Raw genomic sequence first — 20,924 nt, 5'->3', positions numbered from 1 at the left:
GAACCTGCGAGGAGGCATCACACAGATCGTGAAACGACATGCCAAAGTCGACCTTGACAGCACCGCCAACAACGGAGAACAATCATCCATCTACTACCTCGACGCCAACAACCTGTATGGTGGAGCCATGCACAGAATGATGCCTTACGAATTAGTGGGTGTACCCGAACGACGAGAAATAATGGAAAGGATCAACCGTGATCCGAATGGGTGGGTGCAATCACTCAAGACATTCGGTAAATATGGGTTCTTCATTGAGTGCGATATCGAGGCACCAGTGGAACTCCATGATAAATTCAATGACTTGCCATTCTTCCCCGTACAGAAGGCGGGCATGTACTCAGACGGAATCAAGAAGTACGCAGCGAAGAACGACATTGTGGACAAGGTGAAAGAGGTGAATACACCGAAACTCATCTGCGATCTTGTACCTCGACGCAAATATCTCGTGCACTACTCTCTGCTGCAATTGGGTCTTCAACAGGGATATCGCGTCACGCACATCCACCGCCTCATTCGATTCAAACAAGCACCCTTCATCTTCGAGTACGTCAATATGCTCAGTGAAAAACGAGCCAAATCAAAAACCACCGTAGAAAAGAACCTGTACAAGCTGTTGGCAAACTCGACCTATGGCAAATTCGTTGAGACTGGACTGAAGCGAATGAAGGTGAAGTTCGCCAACACGTGGAATGAACGCGAGGCTATCATCCAGAAGCACGGATACGACATGATTGCTGGAACAACCATGTATTCCGAGAATCTGATCGGCATCAAGCTGAACACACCGGTGCGCAGAGTGGAGAAGCCATTCTTCATCGGGTTCGCTATCCTCGACATGTCGAAGCACATCATCTACGATTTCTACTACAACGTGCTCAAAACGACATTCAACAGTGTGGAGTTGTTGGGACAGGACACGGACTCGCTCATCGTGCAGTTGAACGACCGTGGTAACATCGTCCACAAAATGTGCGATATGTACAAGTCGTTTGACTTTTCTGAGTTGGATAATACGAGCTACTTCTACGGAGAACTCGTAAAATACTACGAGCATGAAGTGGACAAGAGAAAGTTCCCTTCATTGGAATCATTCCTCAACTTCAACAAGAAGTTGCCGGGACCCATATTCAAGGATGAGCATAACGGGCATCGCATCACTGAATTCGTGGGACTTAGACCAAAGATGTACTGTTTGATTGACGAGAAGCATGTAGTGCATAACGCAGCGAAGGGAGTTCCTCGCAATGTGGTGATTGATGGAGAGAGGATGAGTGTGAAGAACATCGAACTATACAAGCGTGTCCTCGAGGCAGAGAAGAAGGAAGATGCAGTGATCGAAGGTACTTTCAAGCGTATCAACAACCAGGCCTTCAACATCAGCACGAAAGAACAAACCAAGACACTCATGACTTGCACGGACAACAAGAGATGGATCTTGGACGACAACATACACACACTTGCATTCGGGCATTATAGACTGAAGTAAAGGAAGCAATCTTTCACTTTGGACACCCATGGATACCATGGCCTACAATGGAAGTCAGGATAACATTGGCCGAAATTGGCAGCCATGGGTTTCCGCGCGTTTCTTGTTATGGGTATCGAGGTGACCAGGTAGGCAATGGCAGGAAATGGCAGTCATGGGTTTCCGCGCGTTTCTTGTTATGGACATCGAGGTGAGCAGGTAGACAATGGCAGAAAATGGCCGAAAATGGTCGAAAAATGGTCGAAAAAAGTTCACATTGACCAGCAATAACAACCATAATAGTCATGGATATCGCACATTTCAGCACTCGTGTTTTACTCATGAGTGCTGAAATTCTTATGAAACGCAAAAATCAAGGTACCAGTTGAGGGGGTCTGAGGGGTGACTTTGGGGGATTTTTTGTGTTCTGACGGGAATACGCGAAAACAAAGATGGGGTCAGAGGGGCGACTTTGAGCCGCGCACTCTCGTAGATGAGGTCGGAGGGGCGACTTTGGGTTCCGCGTGTTTTACGCCATTCCCCTACTACTTACTCTAAATGTGACACTAATAATGTTGTTAGTTCATGTTGTAAGCTGAGAGAAGGAATGAGCAATATTAACAAACAAGAGTCTTCACAATAGTTATTCTCAATACTATTGATTGTGAATAGTTGATGTTATGTCATCATCATCATCATTATTCTGTATGGGAAGATAGAATAATGTGTATTTGTGATTGATTGTATATTTTGGTTTATTAGTATACTCCATGGAATAGAATACTGTGAAAATAAGATAGGTAAGTGTGGAATAATCAGAAATGGTCAGTATGAATGAAAACAACAATAATAGAATGTAATAGAATAGTAGAAAATAACATATGTATGAAGTAGCAATGGAAATGGAGTCATTTTCACAAATTATGACGAACAATAGCTGAAATGATGATATTTCACAGGAATCTGTTTTAGTACATCCTGAAACGAATTACATAGATCATGCATAGTTTTGCTTCATAACAAACAAAATCCAGACAAACACGATTCTGTCATTTCATTGGTTTAACACAATGTTTGATTCTGTTAAATCCATTTTCATAAAATAACTAATTCTGAGTAACAGAAACAATACTGTTGATACTTAGTACTGGAATAACCAATCGATGAATGGATGAATGATTGTAGTTTGTAGTAAATTCCGTTATTGTTAGTTGGAATGCACAATGATTGGTATATAGTGGTTGGAACTGAATGATTCATAGATATTATCACAGATTGTATGCTATATGTGAATAGAATAGTACTGGAATGATTTGTGTAATTGGTCACAATCTATTGAATGAATATGAGTTGGATGTACAAAGATTGCATAGCATGGAGATGGTTTGTACCATGAATGGATGAAAGAGAAAGGAAAAGAAAAGAATAGAAGAAATAGTATTCATTGCTTAAGATCTTAATCCATTCAATGATATGTATTAGTTATTTATTATGAATGTAATACGTGATTATGATAATGAAGAGTGAATGAGAGAGAATCGAAATGAATAGGAATGTGATTGGTTGTGATATTGGAGTTGGATTCGATTCAATTTCAGCAATTCAATACTGAAATGAAAACAAATGAATGAATGAATGAATAATCCTACAAACATCGATTTGAATTGAGTCCATACTGTGATTATGTATATTTTGTACCATAAGAATGAATGATGGATTGTTGACAAGGAAATATCGTTAAATCTGTATAAAGTGGACCAGTCATGTGAATTGCAATGGGATATTTGAATGATTATACGATCAAATGAATGAATGAATGAATGAATGAATGAATGAATGAATGAATGAATGAATGAATGAATGAATGAATGAATGAATGAATGAATGAATGAATGAATGAATGAATGAATGAATGAATGAATGAATGAATGAATGAATGAATGAATGAATGAATGAATGAATGAATGAATGAATGAATGAATGAATGAATGAATGAATGAATGAATGAATGAATGAATGAATGAATGAATGATATCTTATATAAGAATTGATTGACAATCTCAATACACTACTCACAACCAATGATCTGTAAATCAGTAACAAGGATGTCATTTATTTATTATTTCATTCAATCTATTTTATTCTATATTCATTCATATAATCATATTTGATTCACTTTGGTTTGGATGGCTGATTGAATGATTGAATCAACCAACAAATCATTGAATTATTCAATGAATCAATGAATGAACGATTCTCTCTCTGCGGAGTGATTCACAAAACAACAAAGACCTTTATCACAACCAATGAACTGTAATTCTGCATCAATAATGTCATCGATTCAATCATTCATTCAATCAATCATTTGTTCATGCTTTTAGAACTGTTTAACGCATGATTGATTGATTGAATCGATGCCTATTCTGTATACTCTTTCATAATATGAATCTATCAAACAACAAAGCAAATAACAACAATAATAACGACAATGAATTCATTAAAATGGCACAGCAACAATAATAACAGTAATAGAAATCAATGAGAAAAATAATAATAAGATTATGTGTTCAAAAGCAATGTCTAGAACAGAAATGAAATGAAATGAAATGAAGTAATGAGCAGCAACAACATAATAGGAACGAACAATAACATGAGTAATAATCCAAATGGATGAATTGTGAACTCAATGCAGTGTCCGATATCGAATCAATACCAAATTGATGTAGAACAAACAATGTGTATGTGAATAACAAGTAATAATGAGAATAATAGCAGTAAAAGGAATAAGAAGAAGAAGAATATCTGAGAACAATCCATAGTTATTGATGATTAATAATAATAATAGTAATCATCATCGAAAGAGATATTGAAACAATCATATGTGTAGTTTAATAAAAAAATAAGGAAAGAACCAAATCCATGATAATAGTCATATTATTGGTAATATGATTATTATTACATGGATCAATCAATCAATCAATCAATAATACTTACTGATCGATTCTGGATAATAGATCAATTAGATTGTTATGTGGAATGATCGAAATGAAGAACAAACTCGATATGTGAGAACAAACAAATACCAAGAATGCATATCAATTTCAAACAATCCACATAATTGAATGAATCTATGTGAATCGATTCAGATTTAAATATAAATGAAGAGAAGATCATTTGATTGTCGGTTTGCATGGAAGGATTGATTGTTGTCACGAAACAACAATCCGATTGATTTGAAATGATTTCGTATTGTAGGTTCTGATTATTGATTAAATCATTTGATAGATAGTTTGGTCCATTGCTTACTACAACTACTATTATTGTTGTTGTTGCTGTGGATGCTGTTGCTGCTATTGCCACTTCTCTCTTTCTCCCCTACCATTCATTCATTGATTCCAGACCATCAAAATCGATAACAATATTCCTTGTCAACAAAAGAAGAAATGGAATCAATGAAAGCAAAGAATCAAGTGTTTTCTTTATGACAATCAATGATCCATTAATCTATGAATGATTGAATGAGTGAGTGAGTGATGAAGGAAAACAGAATGAATGAATGAATAATAAGGAAAAACAATGTGTGTCATATGATATCGGATACTGGAAGGTAGGGGAGAAAAATGGGATGATGATGATTCAACTTCATTGACACTTCGAAGTAACAATGAATTGATTGGCTATGATTTGTTTTGGATCTTCCAAGTCTAACATCACTAACTTCTGTATAATGGAGTTTCTGTTGTCCTCGTTTTGGTGACATTGGAAAGTGGATCTAAATATTGAATAGAGATGGTGAATAGATATTCCAAATCTGTTTCAAAATGTCAATCTACTTGTATCATTGGGGTATGTTCAATCGAAATCGATTCGAGTATTGTTGATAAATAGAATGGAATTGATTTCATATGATTTTCATAGATCTCAATTCCATTTGGTAAGTTTAAGCTTATCTTATCTTGTTAGGTGATTTGATTTGATTTGATTTGATTCATTGTGTTTCATTAGATTCCGTTTGATAATTTGATTTGATTTGATTCGTTTAATAGGAACACATTTCGATTGATTATGAATGGAACAATTCTATCTGGTTCAATTCACAATGAATTTTGGAATTTGTATTTTTGTTTCAAACTGATGGCACATGAATGATTCGATGATTGGTTAAAATAGATAAATAATAATGATGATGATGATGATGATGATGAACAGAAAACAAACAGAAATAAGCAAAACAAAACATGGAACAATCCATACAAATAATCACATATTTCCTTATGAGAATTGAATCAATAAGAATCGACACAATCCAATTTGTCTGGTGGATAGTGAATAATAAGATGAATGTTAGAATATGAAAAAGGGAATAAAGAAAAAGAAAATACAAAAAAGAAAAACTAAAAACAAATTAGAATCATATAATACAAAAGAAAAAGGAAGATTAATAAAATGCACAAATATTAGAAAATAAGAAACAAAGAAAACTAAAGAATAGCAAAACAAACAAGAATAAACTAAAAATCAAAATAGAAATTGAAATAATAAAATGAACTACAATAAATTTAAAAAGTTGAACAACAACAACAACAACAACAAATGAAAAATGGAATAATCAAAAATAGATAAGCAGCATCAAAACAAAAACAAAAACAAAAACAAAAGAATAATGAATCATTGAGTATTATCCAAATGAATACTATCTCAACAAACAAATATGGATTGTATCGATTCCTATTGATTCAATTGGATTAAGTGCAATGAATCTTGTCAAAACGATTCGATTGAAGTCGTTCGATCAAGATTCATTCGAAATATGTGATTTGTGGATTCATTGGTGTTAAATCACAAACAGCATATTGAATATACAATCAAACAATGGATTCCAAGAAAGGCCATTATCGAAATACTCATATTCAAACCACAACACAAATGGTTCTCACAATATGTCTCATTATTGTATTGTGATTATCAAATGCTGATTCCATATTGACTTGTTCGAATGGGATCTAATGATTTGAATGATATCAATAATAATGATAATGATAATAATGATAATAATGATCAGAAAGAAAGAAAGAAAGAAGAGTATTGTTATGCAATACAGTACAATGATAGATTCCAGCTAATACAATGATCGAACATAACGATTTCATGAATCTCGATCGATTCAATTGCAAAACAACCATTGAGACTACAATGTGTTTGAGTGATTGTTCCATTTGGATTCGATCGAATCAATTGTATAATTCTATCAGTCGATTGGATCGCTATCAATGAATCATTCGATCGATTCTATATCATTGATAATCGAACAAATACAAAAACAAAAACATATACTACTACTAATAATAATAATAATCACGAGGATTGATGGTTGAATACTCATCATCAATGTGATTCTGATTCTAATTCTGATTGATCGATCCTATCCAATCATTATATTCATGATCAACAATACCAAAGTGATCTAATGGTATTCAATATGCTGAAATAGACCGATGAATAATGTGGATGATCATACAATCATAATGATAATGATGAATGGATATCAAAAACTAACCAAATACACACCATTCATTCATTCAATCAATCGATCAATGGATTGAACAGCCTTTCTATTCTTATCAGTATTATTGAGTGTGAATGATGAATTGATTCTTTACGATATTCGACATTCATTTGCATTTTGAATCAGCTATCTTTGATCCATTGATTGATTGAATGAGTGAGTGAATGAGTGGTTTGTGTGATATTGAAGAATACGACATTCCATCCAAATATCGAAATGTGAAACCACGATTGATATTACTACGAACTACAACTATCAAGTATCAAACACATCCGATTTGATTCCATTATTATCAAATTGATAAATCCATGTTTTGTGACTCATTGATAAACAAACAAACAAACAAACGAACGAATGATAGTTGGATTGATTGAATGGTGAATCCAATATGATTTCCAATGCTATTCAATCGGATTCTATTCTATTCTATTCTATTCTATTCTATTCTAGTTTTATTGCCTTGTTTTATCCATTTCACCATTATTCTATTCTATTCTATTCTATTCTATTCTATTCTATGTATACAGTGATCGATTCCTATTCAATAAGTCAAAATCAATATCCTAATTCAATATCAATCATTGTATTGTATTGTATTGTATTGTATTATCTACCGATTTAACAATGGATTCACAAATGTGAATAATCATCCAATATCAATCGATTCCAACCATTCCATTGTGTCATTATCAAATCCAATCTTATTATTCATGATGATAATGATGATGATTATGATTATTCGAAGCAAGCAGTTTCCTATCAATATTGAACAAATCCTAGTTCAAACCTATTCAAACCATCATTTGTATATTATTATTATTATTATTGGTAGATTGGATTCATCATTTGTGAATGTTCAATATGTGATCATTGGGTCATTGGTAATAATAATGATGATTGAAAACAATGATTGATTGATTGATTGATTGATTGATTGAAACAACAATCATAATTCAGTATCATTGTTAAAATGGTAAAGAAGAACATCATAATAATCAGGTAGGATTGATATTTTGATAATTATAGAATCATTGATTGTGATCAAGAATCGGTTTCAAACAAACAAACAATCAATCACTCAATCAATCAATGGAAATGTTCCTAAACAATGACGAATCACTGAACAATTCAAATCAAATCAAAATTATAGATTGAATGCTTGATTTAGTGGACATAATTAGCGAGAATGGAAGAAACATCTATGAATCAAATCAAATCAATCAAACTATACTCGAAATTGATTTCGATCGAACATGTAGGAATGAACGACTCCACCTATCACCAGGTAGCTTGACAATTTGAAGATTTGGAATATCTAAATACTATCAATATTCAATATTCAGAAATACTTGCCAAGGTCACTACACGAGGATAAAAGAAACTATATTTTACAGAAGATATTGATGTTAGATTTGGAAGATCTACAAAGCAAATCATAACCAATCAATTCATCATTACTTCGCATTACCAATGAACAAGAATTACCCCCACTTCCTTGAAGTGCCCATTCACCGAGTTGAATGGATTGTAATGATGGAAGATCTACATCAATCATTTCATTCAAGTTCGTTCAATACTTTCAATTATTGTTGAGAAGGATTCTTGGAATGCACGATTACCTAATGTAATGGATTGTAGATTTGGAAGATCTATGCATTATTCATATATTCAATATCATATCAATACCTCGAATCACAAATGAACTATACAAGAAATTGTCTGACCTACTTCCAATTGTACCAATTTGAATGGATTGTAATTGTGGACAATTCTTCAATTCAAAGTCGCCTCCAAAATCACTGAAACTCCATTCACCAATTTGAATGGATTCCAATGATTCACAATTCAATATATGGAATGATTTCGATTCATTTTTTCCCCAACTATACTTTTCCTGAGTAAATGAATTGTTTCCGATTTTGATCGTTTTCAATCGATTCAATCCATCGATTTTGAATGTTTGTACTGATCCAAAACAATCATTCCCGATTTCTATTGATTCCACAACAGTAAACCGCGAGAAATCAAATATGGTATAATCAATATCATTACACGTCCATTCGGGAAGAACTATCGATGTAATGGATGAATTCATTGATTGAATGAAATCGTAGTTATAGACTTTAGGAAATAGTAGTTCAGAAACATCTAAAATCAACTTAAAATATGAATAGTTACTGTTGATGATGGGATGATAAACTTGTTGGAATGAATCAGGTAGCTTGACATTTCGAAGATTTGGAATATCTAAATACTATCAATATTCAATATTCAGAAATACTTGTCAATGTCACTACACGAGCTGAATAGAAACTGTATTCTACAGAAGTTATTGATGTTAGATTTGGAAGATCTACAAAACAAATCATAACCAATCAATTCATCATTACTTCGAAGTGTCAATGAACTTGAATCATCACTTTTCCCAAAAAGTGCACCATAACCGAGTTGAATGGATTGTAATGATGGAAGATCTACATCAATCATTTCATTCGAATTCATTCAATACTTTCGATTGCTGTTGATAAGGAATCACGGAATGCATAATGACCTAATGTAATGGATTGTAGACTTGGAAGATCTATGCATCATTCAAATATTCAATATCATATCAATACCTCGAATCACAAATGAACTATAACTGAAATTACAAGACATAACTCCAATTGTCCCGATTTGAATGGATTGTAATTGTGGTAGATTATTCAATTCAAAGTCGCCTCCAAAATCACTGAAACTATATTCACCAATTTGAATGGATTCCAATGATTCACAATTCAATATGTGGAATGATTTCGATTCGTTATTTGCCTTGTCTCTCGCAACAAATGAGTTTTCATTCCAATCAGCTTGTTTCACTTGAGTAAATGAGTTCTTGCCGATTTTGATAGTTTTCAATCGATTCAATCCATCGATTTGGAATGTTTTCACTGATCCAAAATAATCATTGCCGACTTCAACCGTCTCTAATGAATCGAGATTATGCAGACAGTATTCTTTGCTGTTTCCAAATGTTTCGTTACCTAATGTAATGGATTGTAGACTTGGAAGATCTATGCATCATTCAAATATTCAATATCATATCAATACCTCGAATCACAAATGAACTGTAATAGAAATTACAAGAATCATTTCCAATTGTTCCTATTCGAATGGATTGTAATTGTGGTAGATTCTTCAATTCAAAGTCGCCTCCAAAATCGCTGAAACTATATTCACCAATTTGAATTGATTCCAATGATTCACAATTCAATATGTGGAATGATTTCGATTTGTTGCTTGCCTTATTAGAATCCCATTTCTCTTTACTTTTCGCCTGAGTAAATGAATTGCTTCCGATTTTGATCGTTTTCAATCGATTCAATCCATCGATTTGGAATGTTTTCACTCTTGAAAAGCATTTATTGCCGATTTCGATTGATTCCACATTCATTGGCACCCAAAACTCTCGAGTCAATTGAAAGCACTCGTTTTCGAATTTTAGATTTGGCCCAGGCAATACTTTTGCCATTTGATAATCGAGTCCACACCGAATTTTGCCAAAATACCATTTCAAACATAACAATAACCCTATTAGCAACAACACACTGAGGGAAATACCTATCCACACCTTGACAAAGAAAGTAACAACAATTACAGCCACAATCACTACAATGCAGACAATGATTCGCCCCCAAACCATGGCATAATACTCTTTTTTCTTTTTGCCACAAATCCACTCTCCATTATAATCCATTTTTCGATTTTGATAAGACGCACCCTTTCCATGACGTTTTCCTCTAAACCAAGATCCCTGATAGATTACACTTCTTCCATTCGCATCGAATTCTTTTCCCTGGCCATTTCGGATAAAAACAAACTCAGAATTACTGACATATTCTCCTTCATAGTTCTTGACTCCGTTCACATATTCCGTCATGTAATTCCCATTGAATGTTTTTAGCAGTGTGATTTCTTTGCCATCTTTCCACTCACTGATTCGACTGATTTTGCTGTTAGAATCGTAGCGATAGCAAATTCCGTAGAATCTTCCATTTTCATCTCTTTTACATACATTCACCAAGTGATTTTGTTCATCATATTCCTTTCGATATCCCTTTTTTCTTTTATCAATTTCTATCCTCAATTTCTTTCCGTCCTCGCAAAACACATTTACAACATTATTTTGTGAGCTACTGTATTCTTTGCCTTCTCCATGACGAAAACCGTTTTTTACAAATCCTTCAAACCACACTTTATGAGGTTCGTCATATAGTTTACAATAACCGTTGTATTCATTTTCTATACCTTTCTTGACTTCGACAATATGACTAATTTGACCATTATCGTCATAATAATAGCAAATTCCTTCTTTGTCACCGCTTTCTTCATTTCTTTTGCTTATGTTCAACAATTTACCATTCTCGTCATATTCTTTCCAATATCCAGACATTTCATTCAATCGAATCAAATTCATTCTTCTTTTACCGTTCTTCACAAATCCTTCAAACCACACTTTATGAGGTTCGTCATATAGTTTGCAATAACCGTTGTATTCATTTTCTATACCTTTCTTGACTTCGACAATATGACTTATGTTTCCATTATCATCATAATAATAGTAAACTCCTTCTTTGTCACCGCTTTCTTCATTTCTTTTGCTTATGTTCAACAATTTACCATTCTCGTCATATTCTTTCCAATATCCAGACATCTCGTTCAATTGAATCAAATTCATTCTTCTTTTACCGTTCTTCACAAATCCTTCAAACCACACTTTATGAGGTTCGTCATATAGTTTACAATAACCGTTGTATTCATTTTCTATACCTTTCTTGACTTCGACAATATGACTAATTTGACCATTATCGTCATAATAATAGCAAATTCCTTCTTTGTCACCGCTTTCTTCATTTCTTTTGCTTATGTTCAACAATTTACCATTCTCGTCATATTCTTTCCAATATCCAGACATTTCATTCAATCGAATCAAATTCATTCTTCTTTTACCGTTCTTCACAAATCCTTCAAACCACACTTTATGAGGTTCGTCATATAGTTTGCAATAACCGTTGTATTCATTTTCTATACCTTTCTTGACTTCGACAATATGACTTATGTTTCCATTATCATCATAATAATAGCAAATTCCTTCTTTGTCACCGCTTTCTTCATTTCTTTTGCTTATGTTCAACAATTTACCATTCTCGTCATATTCTTTCCAATATCCACTCATCTTGTTCAATCGAATCAAATTTAGTTTTCTTCCATTCTTTACAAATCCTTCAAACCACACTTTATGAGGTTCGTCATACACTTTACAATAACCGTTGTATTCATTCTCTTCCCCTTCCTTAACTTCGACAATATGACTTATGTTTCCATTATCATCATAATAATAGCAAATTCCTTCCTTTTCACCATTTTCTTCATTTCTTTTGCTTATATTCAACAATTTACCATTCTCGTCATATTCTTTCCAAAATCCGCTCATCTCTTGCAATGGAATAATATATAATCGTTTGCCTAAACCAAAGTACCCTTCAAAAATCACATTCCCTTCCCGGTCATATTCCTTTCCTTTCCCTGTCCGATATCCGTTTTTAAAGAATCCTTCAAAAAATACATAACTAGCAGTGTCATAGAGTGTACAGGGACCCTGCGCTTCACCATCTTCGAAATTCAGTTCTGCCAACAACAGGTCTTCATTCGAGTATAAATAGGATTTTCCATGCATCTTATTATTCATTAAATGGGTTTCGATGGAATATCCCTCATGTGGAGAACCAACATGCAAAATGTACATCCCATTCTTTTCGGTCATGGAGACAATAGGAAACTGACTTGAAAAGTTATGTTCCCAACAGCTACTTCTTTCCTTCTTGATTGATGGGTTTATGACGATATTTAACAGTTCCACTTCACTTGGAGTGCTTTGTTTGTTTGGAGTGTATGGCATTTGTCAACAACTAAGGTAACCAGGTTTAAATTGAATCTTGCCCGAAAAACCCTTGAAAGTTCTCATTCTGTTCGAACTTCTACAGCTTTTGCGTTTTTTTTGCGCTCTGTTATTGCTTTGCTTAATGTAAAGGTGATAGAAGATGAGGCAGTGTTGTCCACAATACCTAAGTAGCTGCAGCTCATAGCATTACCATATTTTTTCATGAACTCTATTCAGACTTCTTCTTCCTTTCATGTACTTCTTCCTCCCTTTAAAGTATGTTCGAGGAACTCGTACAAATACCATTTCTCGATTTCCTAGCAAATTGGGTGATCTACTCCCTATTCCCTCACAGCAAGCCTATCGATAGCTGTATTTCACCACTCTAATATACTTCAAAGGACTATGTCAAGTGTTCCCTTCCATCCTTATTATTCATGTCCTTGGCATATGTTTCATATATGCATATCACACTCAAATTAAGGAGTCTCTGTGCTTTCGTTTGTTATTCTCCCCGTTTCAAACACCCCTTTCAACTCCCCAATTCCCAAATCCTTTGATTGTCCCTTCCTTCCCCTCTCCCTTTCTTCTTCAAGCCACACGTACATCCTAAAATACGTTATTCAAACAAACAAGCCATAATTATTGCACCTTTTTACCCATCAGAACACCTTCTATCAATCACTCTCATCCAAAGTAATAGTACCAAATGTTTTCGTATCCAATACCTGCTCAGCATTCTCCTTCATCTCACAAAACCCACACTTTGAAAAGAACTCCATTGATCCATTGTCTTTCTACACCTTCACTCTCAACATCCAATCCAAACTTGTGCAACCACTTCGACATTACTCACATGAAGTCCACTTTGAGCTCTCTCGATTAGCGAATTTACGATATGAGACCCTACAACATGGGTAATCTCTCCATCATTCTACCGATTCCATGACGTTGATAATTCTTTAAAATACAAATGCAGTCTATTACCAAAGTATTGCTATTCTTTGATCGGGATGCAGCATCATGGTTAATGTGAGAATACACAAAACCCACCGGAATGTTATCCAGAATAACTAATTCACGACTCCCTCAAGAATTCACATACTCAGCTTCGTCAGTGATTTGTTGTGATCGATCGCTTTCTGCAAAAACGAATCAGAGAGCGATTCCTGGAACACAGTCTGGAAAATCAGTTGCACCGCTGCGATATTGTGCTTCAGCACCGGCAACTCGTATATGCGCTTTGTGTCAAACATAGCAGGCATTCTCTGTACAATTCTCTTTTGATTATGAGTATTATTTGCAATAATAGAATCCCCGCGATTCTTCATTCCTCTTTCTGAAAACAAACAAACTCAAAGTTTTCAACAAATAATTAGAAGAATAAGAATAAGAATAATAGTAAAACTGTTTCTCTTTCTCTCTCTTTCTAAATCGAATACTCAAATACTTCAACACCCATGGCACCGCATACCGCTCCAAGTCCAGACACTGTTCCCTCCAACAGATCCATGCAGCTCGTCTCGGGAACCTGCACTTCTACCCATCCCGATTTCACCAATCCTTCATTCACCCACACTCGCTTCTCCACATTCTGCTCCCACCCCACAAAATACACTCCCGAGGCCTTCCAGCAGCAGCTTCGAATCGACGTTCCCGAAACGCCCATATACGAAACCTTGTCCAGCAACACGAGATCCTTTCCTTCCACTGCAAACTTGCACAGACGAAGGCTTTGATCGTCTCCCACGGACACGCAGATCACTTGTGAGTCCCTCCAAGACACGGACAGATCGTTAATCCCCATCGAATGCACCGTCTTGATCACGCTTATAGCTTCGCCCGAATTCGCCGAATTCGCCGAATTCCGCAACGAATCCACGCGGAACACCAGCAGATCCCCCGCAGCGGTGCCTGCAAACCCGAAGAGCTGTCCATCGGCCTCGCAGAGATCCACGCAGAGAATGGGCGTGGCGTGGACCTCGGCGGAGAACACGCAGACCGGCAGCGAGCGGTCCAGAGCGAGCGAGAACAGATGGAGCTGCCCCTTGCTGTCTCCCAGCAGCACCAGAACCGATCCGTCGCTCCGCTGCACGCCTTGAATGGCCATGTACCGCTGGTCTCCGCCCTCGATTCGGTTCTGCGCGTCGCGCACCGGCAGCATGCTCAGCAGTCGGCATTCCTCGCTACACTCGGCAATTCCCAGCTTCGCCTACCCGGTCTTCGACACATCCCACACGCACAGCGTGTTTCGTCCCCCGCAGCTCAGCAGCACATATCCATTTCCCCCCGGCTTTCTACGTCTCGCACTCCTTCCTCCTCGCGCCTACGCGAAGCTCCACAGCCCTCGCACCGAGCTCGAGTGCGTTTCGAACGCATGCACCACGCGGCATTCCAGACCGAACCGTCCTCTCTCCACCCGCAAGATCTGCACCTTCCGGTCCTCTCCGCCGCTCGCCAGCAGCCCGCCGCCCTCCAGTGGGCCGATCCAGTGCACCACGTTCACTTCGCGGCCGTGCGAGGGAGCGCTCACCGCGGGGATCAGCCGGGCACTATGCGGCTGGCTGCGCTGGAACACGGAGACGCGCGAAAACCCGTTCGCCGCCGCGAAGGCGAAGAGGAAGCCGTGGGAAGGGTGCGAGGCGGCCGAGTGCGAGGCGAAGGGGCGCTTCCAGCCTCCCGCGGGGACGGAGAGGACCTCGCAGGCGTTGGAAACGTCCCAGACGAGATACTCGGACTCGTGGAAGCCGCTGACGCAGAGCTCGTGGTTCTGGGACCACCAGATGGAGAAGATTTGTTTGATATGAGGAATGGGAATGGCTGTGTCGCGTGTGATCGAAAACGAATCCCAATCGATGAGTAAAGGAACGAGCTTGCCGTCATGGCCGCCTGTCCACAACGTGTTGTTTTCGTGGAGAACGAGAGCGCACACAGGCGCACAAGCGTGACATTTTCGAAGATAGCGCGCCTCGTGGGATCCCACCATTTTCATGAGCTGCACGCCTCCAACACTGTCGCCAGCACAGAGAACGCGATGCTCCGGAATCCACAGAGTCGACGTGATCGCTCCTTTCGTTTCGAAGTCGCATTCCGCCCAACGAGACAGCACCCCCTGCGTTTTCTCTAACAAAAGAAGCGTGATATGGCCGTTCGCCGCAACGACACACAGCAGCCAATGCGTTTCGTCGAATTCGTGGAACGAAATGCGTCCGATTCGGATCGTCCCGATCTTCTCTGTAATCGCGGGAAAGCGCTGGTCCACCGACACGATCCGCAGTTCCCCGCTATAATCGCCCGACGCGGCCATTTTCCCGTCTTGGCTCAGCGCCAACGTGGAAACAAACCCATGTTCTGCCGGGGAAAAAAGGGTCGAAAAAAGTCCCGAATTCGGGTCAAGACTCCAAATATAGCCCCAATTGCTCGCTATCAAAATCTGCTCGCCATCCTCGGAGATGCAGAGAGCGCGAATGCACTCGGATTTGCTGGTTCGCACCGCTTTTCGATCGAATTCCGCGTCTTCCTTCGCCATCGACGGAATCACGAAACTCCGCACGGACGACTCGGCAGTGCTCGTGATCGTGGGAATGTCCCAGATCTTCACCGCACCGTCGTTCCCGCCGGTAACCGCGATTCCGCTCCTCGAATCAAACGCCGCGCACCACACATGTTTCCCTTTGTGTCCCTCCAAAACCGCCACGCAGACGCCTTTTTCATTCCACAGCCGAACCGAGCAGTCTTCCGACGTGGAAAGGAGAAACGTGGAAACGAAGAGGCAGTCCCAGAGACGCGCGCGATGGCCGTAGAGGCGGAGAAACGGGGAATAGGAGCCTTGGAGGAGGGCGTCGATGGAGGTGGGTTCGATGGAATTCCATGGCTGCGTGGAGGAAGAGTGCCGCCAGACGATCAGAGAGCGATCGTCCGAGACGGAGAGAAGGTAGCGACCGTCCTCGCTCCAGCGCAGTTTGAAGATCACTCCCGCGTGCTGGCGACAGACGAGGGTGTGCTCCGGTGCGGAGAGACGCCAGACGTGGACTTCGGTGAAGACGGTACCGGAAGCGATGAGGAAGTCGCCGTGCAGAGGGAGAATGGACATGCTGTACAGGATGCAGCGGTCGTGACCGTAATAGAAGTGATCGGCTGTGTTCGTGTTTGGATTCCACTGGATGACGGTGTTGTGGGCTGTGCCTATCAGGAGAGAGGGGAGACGATCGGCAGGACTGTCCATAAATGCAATGTCCCAAATCCAATCGATAAAACCGGTCATTTTGTATTCAGGTTCGCAGGGGGCGAATTCATTGGACTCGAGGGCGTCCCAATCGAACAATACGAACTCTTTGTTTCCAAAAACGCACAGTTTGGATTTATCTAGACATTACCACACCATCAAATTCAAACAAAAGCGAATTCCGTGAATCAAGGAATTATGCAGCGCTCGAATAGTACTCACCTTCTGGAAGGATTTGTTTTCGCAGATATGAATAAATGTTCCAGAACCTAAAGCTGAGCTGACTCGGCCACAAACCACCATAGACAACGTATTTCGAATCTAAAGAGAATGAAATGGCCGTAACAGCGCCTAAATAAGCATCATTTAGGATATTCATAATGTTTGTACAACAAACATATGAAGGTGATTTCGGGTAGTAAAAGACGATCGCAAAAAGGGAGAGAGTCGAATAGAGGGACGGTATCAAAAAAATCAGGAATCACTCCAGTTCATTTCCGAGAGGGAGGAAATAAACGAATGAGGATTCAAAAGAGAAGTGCTGACAACGATGAGTTGCTGCTTCAATGCCTTGGATAAGGATCGCAAGTGATGGAGCTCCGTGTAGGTTATGCCTCCCACAACTACCAAAATGAGACGACGGTGTCTCTTCGGAGTGAAATCCTCCAAGATTTCTGGCTGAATCTCGTTTTCTGGCTTTTTATCCCTAATGTCGTAATCGATTGGAGGCTTGAGGATAAAAGGGTATTGCTTTCGAGACAAGTAGTCTTCTGATATCATTCGAATGATGTTTGCCACATAGGGCACGTTGCGAATGTAAACAATATCCTCTAAGGAGTGCTTTGCATCGCAACGGTCGGCGGTTCGTTGTCTGTACGACATGGAGTACACGCTCGATCGCATCTCGCCAGCAATATGTCTACATCACACACAAGGCTCTTTGCAAACTCAGCAGTAGTCAACGCGCGAGCAAAGTCCACACTCTGGATTTTCGCAGACAGTACCAACGCGCTCCATTGCTGCGTTCCAAGAAGAAAGGGATAGGAGAAGAGAGTGATGAGAAGCAGTCGAAGCTTTTCCAACTCGCCGAGCGTCGTGTCGATGAGCATTCGCTGCACCATCGGAAGCAATTCCTCGAGGGTGAGCTGTCCGCCCGAAGGAAGCCAGGAGGAAGAGAGCGTTTGCTCGAGACTGCAAAGCTGCTTGAGATGGTAGAGCTGATCATTAGACAATTGGGAAGAAAGGGAAACGTTATCGATGCGACTTAACACGTTGAGAGCACTCAAGTGGAGATCGCACGATTCTCGGAAGGTGAGAGCCGTTTCGAGATTCCGACTCTGGAAAATCAAAATTCAAGATGGAAAGGGGTGTACGATGATGTTGAGAGAACGAATCGGGGAGCTCTTCTGATTGTTAATTTCTAACGATTTTTCGCAGTTGGAAATGAGGGAATCCACCTTCTCGCGCGCATCTTTCCTTCATTCATCACCCATCAAAGTACGCTCATAGCGAAGGTCTCGAATCGAATTCCAAAGAGAACTGGACTCATTCACATCGACCGACGAAGGCAAACCACCCGATAGAAAAGACAACGCTTGGTGTGGGATCATGGAGAGCTTCCCATCATGTCCCACATGAAAGTAGTCGTGCATCATCGCTTCGTAGGCAACAGAGTGCAAAAAGGGAGTGATCATATCCGATTTGCGCGATACAATCAGCACCGTCGATCGATTGTGGATATCCATGCAGCCGCGAAACCAGAAATCGGCGTCGTAGCGAACTCGCTCTTCCAGATTCAAAAACGCTTTGGCTGCGATCTGCGCGGTGAGCGGGTCATCGCAGTCAAAGCGGAAGTATGGGTACTCGTTGATGCTGACCAGAAACGAGCAGAGATTGGTGGCCACACGATCGATCAACTGTGGATAGTCGAAATGGGAGGGAGTGAAGAAGAGAGAAGGAGAGTTCTTGGGTCAATATCAACTTGCAAGTTGGTACAAAGACATTGAGTAGCACCAAATCGTCGCTGATGACTTCGGTGTTGCCACTGATTACCGCCGGCGGGAGTCGAAGCGAACGAAGAAGAACGCGGTTTTGCTAGTTCTTACTGTTTGTTTCAAACCATAACCCAGATCTTCTTCTCTTCGATCGCTTTTGGCAAGCGAGCTAACAGCAAAATCGATGCGCTTTCGAAGTGCTTGGGCTGTGAAACGAGGTCGAAGATGCACAAATCGAGCGAGGTGACGCCATTCTACACTCTCACACGAACACGCACAACGGTATACCTCTCGATACAATGGATCGATTACATACACCGCCTGGCATTTCGGGTAGGCGTGACGCTTATTCGAGTGGATGGATTGGATGACTGTGATGCCACACTTCTTCAATTCGCTCTTATTGAACACGAGCTGATTCACCATTCGAAGTCCCGGCTAGACTCACAAAAGAAACACAACCAGTCACTTTATCAAGAATCAGCACAATGTCCTTTTCCTCGAATATGGAAGCCTCCAGTGCTTCAAGAAGTCGTTCGTGGAGAATCGATCGAATTCCAGCAGGTTCTGTTTCTTCCGAAGTGGGGTCGAACTCTGGATTGAAGTATTGCGTCGTGTGGAAGGAGGATTGGAGCAGCGATTCACTGCTCAATGCGCGTCGATGCTTTTTTGAAATCTCCAGCAAATTAAACGCTTTGAAGAGGGAGGGAGTCGCCATCACAACGGGGATATTTCGAGGAAAACTAGGGGGTATCTCGAGGCTGCGTCGAGAAATCGCAGTGTTTTGAGGCTGAGCATCCGTCAGCAGTTTGCGAGTGAAGGAAGGAGAAGGAAGGGGAGGAGAAGCTTTTGCTGGTGGAGGCGTGAGAGCCGATTCTATGGATAAATCGATAGGAACTCGACTTAAGAGCCTCCGCATCCTCGGCATTCGTCACAGACAGCGCTTGTTTCCGAGATTCCAAAATGGCTTCGCGCGTACTGTTGGTCGAAATGTAGTCCTTCTGGATGGAGGACGCGTTTTGACTCGAATAGTCCTTTCCCTGCTTGTTCATAACTCTATATAAAAGCTAATTATCGTCGGGAACGCACTTTTGCCGAAGACTTGTAGCTGAGATGTCAATATCTCGCTTCCCAACGGGTGTAGGACGAACAGCTTCCTGTGTCGATCTGCGACGAACGATTGGAGGTGCTACTTCCGCATTGACCTTGTCCGTATCCACAAATAGGTCCATCCGCTTTCGTACCCTGCATATAACGCACCCACAACACAAAGAATCCATACTCTCCAGACTTGCTCCTAGAACTCGCCAAAAAACGTTGAATGCGCTGCGCCCAATTTTGGAGCAATAATGGGTCTTTGGCCTTTAATTGAAACACCCTGTCATCGTTCGTTTTTAACTCGAGGATACATGTTCTAAAGTTCACTTTAGAATCTGTGAATCACTCGATCGAATAGTTTATTTTCGTGGTTGGTTCAACTTTATAAAGTAATTTCAGATGTTTGCGTTGAGTTCCTTGCGAAGAGGGTTTGTAAGAGTAGATTCTGCCCCCTTCGTCTAATGCCACCCATCTACAGGAGATGACTTACCTAATAATTACCTTTTAAACCACAGATGGGTGAGATGTCCGCGTTTGGCCATTACACTTTCCCAAACAACGGCACCGTCAATATGATCGCACTTAACAGACATGTACAGAAAGAAAAGTGATAATGACACGAAAACGGATATAGCGTGTTACGAAGAGTTTCA

At 39.6% G+C, this 20,924-nt stretch overlaps 3 protein-coding genes across 3 annotated transcripts; all 3 read right to left on the bottom strand.

Moving 5' to 3' along the window:
- Positions 1-13,616: 13,616 nt before the first annotated feature.
- Positions 13,617-14,285, bottom strand: GSBLH_T00006629001 (Acyl-CoA N-acyltransferase; the record flags this gene model as incomplete). Its single annotated transcript, XM_013042075.1, has 5 exons — positions 13,617-13,628; positions 13,683-13,751; positions 13,784-13,860; positions 13,893-14,027; positions 14,060-14,285. 5 exons carry the CDS (start codon positions 14,283-14,285, stop codon positions 13,617-13,619), a joined length of 519 nt encoding a protein of 172 aa, XP_012897529.1.
- An 881-nt stretch (positions 14,286-15,166) lies between these two features.
- Positions 15,167-17,558, bottom strand: GSBLH_T00006628001 (uncharacterized protein; the record flags this gene model as incomplete). The annotated part of the gene is made up of 4 exons (XM_013042074.1): positions 15,167-15,251; positions 15,285-17,319; positions 17,398-17,448; positions 17,477-17,558. The coding sequence occupies 4 exons, from the start codon at positions 17,556-17,558 to the stop codon at positions 15,167-15,169; spliced, it is 2,253 nt and encodes a 750-aa protein (XP_012897528.1).
- Positions 17,559-17,653: 95 nt separating this feature from the next.
- Positions 17,654-20,813, bottom strand: GSBLH_T00006627001 (uncharacterized protein; the record flags this gene model as incomplete). Its single annotated transcript, XM_013042073.1, has 14 exons — positions 17,654-18,098; positions 18,128-18,162; positions 18,184-18,516; positions 18,553-18,650; positions 18,681-19,095; positions 19,175-19,273; positions 19,299-19,427; positions 19,462-19,611; positions 19,643-20,049; positions 20,072-20,229; positions 20,263-20,418; positions 20,456-20,587; positions 20,618-20,743; positions 20,773-20,813. 14 exons carry the CDS (start codon positions 20,811-20,813, stop codon positions 17,654-17,656), a joined length of 2,724 nt encoding a protein of 907 aa, XP_012897527.1.
- Positions 20,814-20,924: the final 111 nt, after the last annotated feature.

Source organism: Blastocystis hominis (assembly GCF_000151665.1).
Source record: "Blastocystis hominis, Singapore isolate B (sub-type 7) whole genome shotgun sequence assembly, scaffold_3".
In the NCBI taxonomy this organism is placed as follows: Eukaryota; class Bigyra; order Opalinata; family Blastocystidae; genus Blastocystis; species Blastocystis hominis.
The sequence above is the reverse complement of the archived record's forward strand: the minus strand, read 5'-3'. Positions and strand labels throughout refer to the sequence as shown.